Source organism: Lacerta agilis, chromosome 10, assembly GCF_009819535.1.
Source record: "Lacerta agilis isolate rLacAgi1 chromosome 10, rLacAgi1.pri, whole genome shotgun sequence".
NCBI lineage: Eukaryota > Metazoa > Chordata > Lepidosauria > Squamata > Lacertidae > Lacerta > Lacerta agilis.
The window spans coordinates 30,555,708-30,564,204 of record NC_046321.1 but is presented as its reverse complement, the minus strand read 5'-3'; the positions used below and the strand labels follow the sequence as shown (position 1 = coordinate 30,564,204).

At 42.0% G+C, this 8,497-nt stretch overlaps 1 protein-coding gene across 2 annotated transcripts in view; it reads left to right on the top strand.

The window, feature by feature from the left end:
• Positions 1 to 2,564: 2,564 nt before the first annotated feature.
• Positions 2,565 to 8,497, top strand: part of UBN2 (ubinuclein 2) — a 42,405-nt gene continuing 36,472 nt past the window's right edge. The window contains exon 1 of one of the 2 annotated variants that reach the window (XM_033163330.1): positions 2,565 to 3,093. In XM_033163330.1, the coding sequence (XP_033019221.1) occupies positions 2,587 to 3,093 (507 nt within the window). In that variant the 5' untranslated portion in view covers positions 2,565 to 2,586. The remainder of the gene's footprint in view (positions 3,094 to 8,497) is intronic. The other variant, XM_033163329.1, reaches the window with a different exon arrangement.

Genomic DNA, 8,497 nt, shown 5'->3' with positions numbered 1-8,497 from the left:
AATCTGCCCCAAATTTTAATTCTCGGGTAAAATCCCAAAGAAATAAAGAAACTTAGAGAGTAACTCATTATGCATTTTTAAGTACCTTATAAAAATAGAAAATTTGTTCTCTTGTGAATGTGACTAAAATGAATACTGTATGGTATGTGTTGTTACGACTTAATATTATGGATCTTAATTGAAATATAAAATATGCAAGGGACAGCTACAGGTAATATGTTGTGTTTGTGCTTTGCAAATGTAACTCTGAAATAGGATACACAATTGAAAAGGGATGGCTTGAGTAAATTTGTAATTGTGTAAATTTGCATCAAAGCCGGATGGAAACAAGAATCAAAATTGGCTGATCTGTCTCCATCTTTGGGTGAAACACACAGACATGAAAAATGGGAACCAAGAGAAAACTAGGCAGTCCTGGGAAATTTGGAAACCAATTTTAGGTATAAATTATTTTTCCTGGTCAAAAAGTCAATAGAAGCCAAAGTGGGTAGCTGAATTGTTGGAAAATTCAGAACAGACAAAAGGGTGCACTTCTTCATATACAGTAGTACATAGTTAAACCTGGAATTTGCCACCAACTTGGATGTCTTTAAAAGGGGAATGAATTAATAGAGGATAAGGCTATCAGTGGCGACTAGTTATGATGGCTGTGTAATACATCCAGTATTGCAGGTGGTTTGCCTCTGAATACAGCAAGTGGGGAGTGGGCTGTTAAATTCATATCCTGCTTTACAAACATCTGGTTGGCCATTGTAATGGGAGGCTTTGGTCTGATCAAGTGGGACTTGTACAGTATGTTACTTTTATGTGTCAAAACAAAATAAAATAAAAAATACCTTCCAGTAGCACCTTAGAGACCAACTAAGTTTGTTCTTGGTATGAGCTTTTGTTTGCATGCACACTTCTTCAGATACACTGAAACGGAAGTCACCAGACCCTTAAATATAGTGAGGGAGTGGGGAGGGGTATTACTCAGAAGGGTGGTGGGAATGGGTGATCAGCTGATAGGTGTGGAAATCCTGTTGACGACTGTTAATGGACATAAATCTGATATCAGGAATCACAAGACAGAGAAACCAGTAGGAGAACACTTCAGTCTCGCAGGACATTCTATAAAAGATCTCAAAGTAGCTGTCTTAATACAAAGGAATTTCAGAAACAGACTGGAAAGAGAAGTGGCTGAATTGCAACTAATCACCAAACTTAAAACCATGGAGAAACCTGGTCTGAACAAAGACATTGGATTCTTATCTCATTGTACACGATAAAGCTATATTTAGCCATCTCACCCCTTGCCTTTCCCTGTGAGACCCTGTAAAAATTGCAGTCGTTAACACACCTATCAGCTGATCACCCATTCCCACCACCCTTCTGAGTAATACCCCTCTCCAAGGTGCTACTAAAAGGAATTTTTTATTTTATTTTGTTTTGACTATGGCAGACCAACACGGCTACCTACCTACCTGTAACTTTTATGTGTGTTTTTCTGGCCTGCCACCACCAAAATCTGTTGGCTCATTGGGGACAGAAATGTTTTGGAGGTATATCAGGATCCCAAACTCAGGGTTAGCCACATTTTTTTTCATTCTAAAATATGGGGTGCCAAATATCATACTGTTTCTAGAGATAGGAACAGCACTGAGAATTTGGAGTTCATAAACTGCCTTAAAGTGGTCCTGCGAGGTTGCAGGTGAGCCCAAATTTCCATCTGCTCTTCTATCATTCTCAACGGAAATTTAGTGAAGAAGTGAAAACACTGCAGTGGCATTGTTGCTGTGCAGAGATTGCTTAAGAGGTAACACGGTTGCGGAAGATCTTCAAAGGTCTATTTCATCTACTTAAAACAGCTGCATCATAAAAAAAAAAATCATGTGCAAGTATTTTACCACATTCACATTTTTATTCATGACGATTAGTATCTGGCAAAGAGCTGCTTTCCATAATCACCACCTTATACACGAGTTACTAAGATCTGAACCGACCCCCATATGTATACGACTTTCTCTTTACAGTAGTTGCGAAATGAAAGACAGATGCTCTTATGTCAGAAATGGTCGTGCGTGGTTGTATCCTCTCGGAAGTTTCTGCCGACATTGCGCTTGCTCCGTGCTTCTGGGCTGTTTAAAATTCCAGTCGTGGGCGTGGCGGACGAGCTGAATCGCGGGGGGCAGAGAAGATGCCTGGGTAGCTGCCCACTTTCATTCAAAGCAAAGTTAGATTCCTGCCCCTTTAAGAATCTTACGGTAGAGCAGCGTGCATATTTCCAAGGCAACTATGGGCGGAGCTCCAGCGTCTTCAACGTGCGATCGCAGTGACGTACTGAAAACCTGAGCAATAACAACAGTGACGTGGGGCGGCACGTCCGTGGCGGTCCCGCTTTTGCGCATGCGTGGCCTAGTGGCCTGCTTCTATTTACGTGGGGGGGCTCCAAGATGGCGGCGGTGTTAGCAGCGAGGAGAGCCTAGTGAGGAAGGGGGGGAGGTACCCTGACCCGGTTAAGGGGAGGGAACGGGCGGAGGAGGAGCCGGAGTTGTGGGTGGTGAGGGAGGGTCACCGAACAGGTGGGAAGGGGGGTGGGGGGGTTAGATGATGGCGGAGCCGCGCCGGGTGCCGTTAATTAGTCTGTCACCCGTGAGGCGACGAGAAGGCGAGACTCCGGTGCTCGAGCGAGAGCCTGGAGGGGGTCGCGAGGCGGAGCAGCCATTGGTGTGTGAGGCCCTGAAACTGCCAGAACAGCCGCAGCAACAACACCACCACCTCCACCACGATAGTGGCCGAACAGAGCCTCCACCGCAGCCCTTCGAGTCCTGCTCCCGACTGGAGTTACAGTTGGCGGTGTTACCGCGCGAGGTCAGCCGGCCTGAGCAGACGCCGAAGCCGCTGTTGCCACCTCAGCGTGAGCCTCCAAGGCCAGAGCCTCCTCCGCCGCCGCCTCCGTCGAACCAACCGTTGCAGCTCGAGAGCAACCGGCAGGAGTCGCCGCCGTCGCCCCCGCGTCAGACGGTTCGCCTGGAGTTGGTGCTGAAGGACCCCACCGAGGAGAGCTGTGTGGAGTTCAGCTATCCCGAGTTGCTGTTGTGTGGCGAGCCCCGGGTACGGGACCTGCTAACCAAATTCCTCCCTCTCCATCTTGACTCATATTTATTGCTCTTGTCCCTTAGCTTGAGCGCTGTGTGAAGGAAACGAATGATAGGGAAATGAAAGCGCTTGATCGGAAGAGCCTATGAGAATATAAGAGCTTAAACACTGCTAGATTTACCCTGTCAAATGATAGTGACCCTGTAGGAACAAGCTTTTTTGTTGTTGTGTGACCCTTTGATCCAAATCAGAGTCCAAAGAAATCCATCAGTTGGCATATTGACCTGTGTGAGGCTCAAATATACTTTTATTGCCGGGGCAGCTCCCAGGGGGCACACATTTTCTTTAATTTGTCTTTAGTTAATTCTTTTAGAAACATTCTTCACCTGTGTTACATAAATTATCTGTTATATTATCTGGTGTTTGTGAGCATTTCACCATGGGACTTATCCAGAGTGTTCATTCAACCTTGCCACCTATGTGGTACCAGGGCACAGTCATACAACTGTAGAGGGTCATCTAGTTCAACCCCCTGCTCTGCAGGAATCTTTTGCCCAATGTAGGGCTTGAACCCATGACCCTGAAGAGTAAGAGTCTCAGACTGTACCAACTGAGTTATAAGAAGCTGCCCTACATGAACCTAGCTGCATGGCTGTGCCAGGGTACCATAGTCTGTGTAGGAAGATCATGTACAAAACTGAACCCAGTATAGGTTCTTGTACATCAAACTGTACACGGATCAGGAAGTTCCCTTGTTATAGCCCCATGGAATGGCTCAAATTTGTGAGAGAAGCCTAATTTGTTAAAAACTAGTTGTAAACAGTTAAAGTGGCTAAGGAAAAAGGAAGCCAGTATATATTAAGGCTAATTACTTGGTTGTAACTATTAAATATATTGGTGACAAGTTAGTTATAACATTTTAAAACACCTTGCTTTAGACTTCAGAGGCTGGTGTTGCTTAGATATCAGGCTTACTCTTACAATTCTGTAGGAGGCTGATAGCATTGAGAGTTGGTGTACTTGTTCTTGCAAGAAAGGGTGACAGAGAATTTTCAGCTTTGCATAAAAAATTGAACTATGGTCACATTTGTGAAATAGACTGGTATATAAAGATATTCTGACTCTGTTGCTCTGTAACGTAGATAAATTTGTCTGTAAGGAAAATATTTCAGAATAGCTAGTGGAAATATTAATTGTAAAGTTCCAACTAAAATTGATAGGGCTACTAGGCTGAATTACCTACATGAGTTCCATAAAATTATCTAATTACTTTTCTCTGGAATTCTCAAAGTGTTGATGCTAGATAAAACACTGCCATGACCAGTCCATTGTAAGGAATGGTAGCATTTCTTCTTCCTAAACAGAGACTAATTACAGTTAACCACTGTTTGTACTGCTAGTAATTTGTCTATAAGAAGCTATTGTGTGTCTATACTGGATATACTGAGGGTACAGTGGTACCTCTGGTTATGAACTTAATTCGTTCCGGAGGTCCATTCTTAACCTGAAACCATTCTTAACCTGAGGTGCACTTTTGCTAATGGGGCCTCCTGCTGCCGCCGCGCCCCCAATGCGCAATTTCTGTTCTCATCCTGAGGTAAGGTTCTTAACCTGAGGTACTATTTCCGGGTTAGTGGAGTCTGTAACATGAAGTGTTTGTATCCCAAGGTGTTTGTAAGTCGAGGTACCACTGTAATTTGTCCATATGAAGCTATTATCTTCTCTGCAATTGTTTTGGTGTCCTGTGCAGATTTGGGTTCTTTAAATGGCTCATTCTGGTTCCTTCTCTAAGACTTAAGAGTGGAATATTTTAACTGCCACTTGATAGCATTTTGGAGACATTAGTTAATGTTGAGTTCTACAAGTGGTGTTGCAACCTTATCTACAGAAATGCAGGGTTTGTGCAGTTCTGAGAAATGGATAAAAGCTGTGGATAATTCACAATCCTTATTACACTGAGGAACATCTAATAGCTAGTTGAGACATTTCTTTGGGCCACATTTTCTTCACTCACAGGAAGGTCTACCTATGTGAGTGATATAATATATAATCCTGGATGTATGGATTGGTCTTGAGTGGCAAATTAACAGTACAGAGTGTTAAGATCCTGGGTTGTGTTATGTTGGCTGCATGAATCTTTCTAGGAGTGAAGAAAATGGATCCTAATTCAAGATTAAATTGTGCTTAGGATGTGTTGCTGAATATCTTAGCTGTAGTACCTTCAGCTCACTAGTTGACCACTGAGAATGTTCGCACAGGCGGATGCTATCAAGATTAGCCTATGTTTGTATTCCATCACTAGAAAGAATTTGACACTTTTTGTGTTCTCTTTTACAATCTGGTCCTCTTTATATGGATCCTAAGGGTGGCATTGTGCAGTTTTACCAAGTATACCCCTCTTAACGTTATGGAATATAATCTTATGTGGTCTGGGGAGTGATTTCATGTCCATTTGCCCTTTGCTTTTCTGCTTTTTCATTTGCTGTAGTTTATTCTTCTTTGTAGGCCTGCATACTTGGAGTATTGCAAATTATCATTGAGTGTTTTGTTAAAAAAAAATACGTCTATAATCTGAAATCTTCTCATACAAAGCACATTAAATTGAAACACCCAGGCAATGTATAACATATTTTTACCTGAGTGCTTTGCCCAAAAGCTGACTGAAGGTTGTGATTTTAATTTTTAAAAGATATAATATAAAATGGCGCAGAAAATTGTTGTTCTTGGAGGCAGTTGCAGGAATGCCCATGAATGATTTTACAGACCACATGTGGGATCACTGGCCATATGCGAACAGCAGATCTCTGCTCATTGTGAAACAATATTGAATATGTGGAGAGGTTAATGAAACAAAGGAAATAAAACTAGCTGAATTACAAAGGAATTGTTTAAGCACAGCCTTATATTCCTAAACCTTGTTGAATTTTGTGCAGCTGGATCCACCTATGCCTTTCCTTTTCCACAGTAGTGAGTAGGCAAAGCAAGAGAACACTTGTGGAACATTGTGTAATGCCCTATGTAGTATTTAATTGTTTATCATGACATCTGAGCTAGACCATTATGTGCTATGTTAGGTAACGTTAGGAGCGTGTCACGTAGCAAACTAGGGATTTGGTCACTGGTTGTGGTTCAACACCCTTATCTGCTAAACCACACCAGTGCCATATGTCTGAAAGCACAGCCTTAAGAACACAAGACGACCCTGTCTGGATACAACCAAAGGCCTACCAAGTCCAACATTCTGTTCCTGCAGTGGCCAATCAGATGCCTATGGAAAGCACACAAGCAGGACATGACTGCAACAGCCCTCTTCACTCATTTCCCCCAGCAACTGGCATTCAGAGGCATGCTGCCTCTGCGGCTGGAGGTAATACATAGTCATCATAACAATTAAGCATTGATAGCTATATCCAATTTGAATGTGTCTAATCCCCTTTTAAAGTCATCCAAGCTAGAGACCATTAGTGCATCTATACTGATGGGGAATTCTATAGTTAAACTGTGTGCTATGCTTCCTTTTGTCTCTTCTGACTCTCACACCATTCAACTTCATTAGATGATCCTGGGTAGTTGCATTTTATGAGAGGGACAAAAACCTCTCCCTGTCTCCTTTCTTCACACAGTGCATAATCTTGTATACCCATACCCACCATTTTTTTCTAAGCTTCAAAGCCCCTTTTTGTATCCTTTCTTTAAAGTAGGATTGCTTTATCCCCTTGGTTGCCTTTTTCTGTGTCTTTTCCAACTCTACAATATTCTTTTTGAGGTGTTGTGACCAGAGCAGCACATAATATTCCAAAGGTGGTTGCACCATAAAATTGTGAAAGGGCGTTACGATATTGGCAGTTTTATTTTCATTCCCTTTCCTAATGATTTCCAACATGAAATTTACCTTAAAAATAAAAAATAAAAATCAGTGTGGATACCCAGCTCACAATCCATTCAGTTGAGTGGTTCCCTTGAATGCATCTAGCCCTGACCATGCTGCAAGGACAGTAAAGTGTATTGACCTTTAATCTTTAAAAATCCATCTGAAATTGATTAATCTTTTATAGTTGCTTCCTAGATTCTACTGACTATCACAGAGAGCATTTTAGTTTGTAAATAACTTTGACTCACACACTTATAAGACCTTTCCCTGCAGCTGCTCTCTTAGAAATATGATCAGACATAATAACTTGGGGAATGTAGTTTTCAATTGTTCAACCTGTGATGAAACTGAATAAAACCTACAAACTCTCAGGAACTTGTGAATACAGGGAGTAAAGGGACTTCTCATAGTTTTGTTTTGAAAGCTAACATACTTTCTATCTTTACTTAGAATAATGTAGCCTGAATGAAAGATTTGAGCAAGCTATGACATGAATTAGGGACGCGGGTGGCGCTGTGGTCTAAGCCACTGAGCCTAGGGCTTGCCGATCGGGTGAACTTCCATTGCTCGGTCGCAGCTCCTGCCAACCCAGCAGTTCAAAAGCACGTGCAAGTAGATAAATAGGTACCGCTCCGGCGGGAAGGTAAATGGGGTTTCTGTGCGCTGCTCTGGTTTTGCCAGAAGCAGCTTAGTCATGCTGGCCACATGAACCAGAAAAACTGTCTGCAGAAAAACGTTGGCTCCCTCAGCCAGTAAAGGGAGATGAGCGCCGCAACCCCAGAGTCGTTCGCGACTGGACTTAACTGTTGGGTCCTTTACCTTTTTTATGACATGAATTCTCTGCAAATCGTCAGTTACCAATATTGATATTTTACATGCAAATGAGAATCCTAAGTGTGTATGAGTTGGATATCGGATGTCAAATGTTGTTGTTAGTTGCTTTATTAAAACAATAATAATAATAATTCTTAAGTTTACTACCATCTCACCTGGGAAAAGAGCTTTCAGAAAGCTTTCTCTAAATTGCAAGTTTTAATCACGAGGCCCTTTATCCCAGTTTTGCAGTATAACTTATTCTCATTTATAAGAACTTGATTTAAAATTAGCACTTGGGAAAAACCCTAAACTTGTCATCTTTAGAATTATAGTCTCTGTAGCCCAGCTTTTATGATATTGGATCAGAAAGTAATTCTCACTGGCTTTTAGTAAACAGTGTGCATTTGGAGTGCTGTGCACAGCCTCCATGGCACTGCTATGGAGGAAGAACAGGGATTTGCATTCTTTCTGTGTGTCTCCTGCCAATAGATGCAGTATTTAGAAATAACATTTGGGAAGCCAGCAGGCATGTTTAAAGTGACTCTGGATAAGTGAGTGTGTTCTGCAGCAGATGCCCAGTTGTTGCATTTGTTGTGGGTACCAGTTGCTTTACACACAGTAGTCAGTAACTAGTGTCTTTTTACCAATGTGGCATTTCTGTTGAGAAATCTCTTATTTGAATTGCAGCCTGCCTTTGTAATGAAATAACATAAGGTGGCTTACAAAAATATT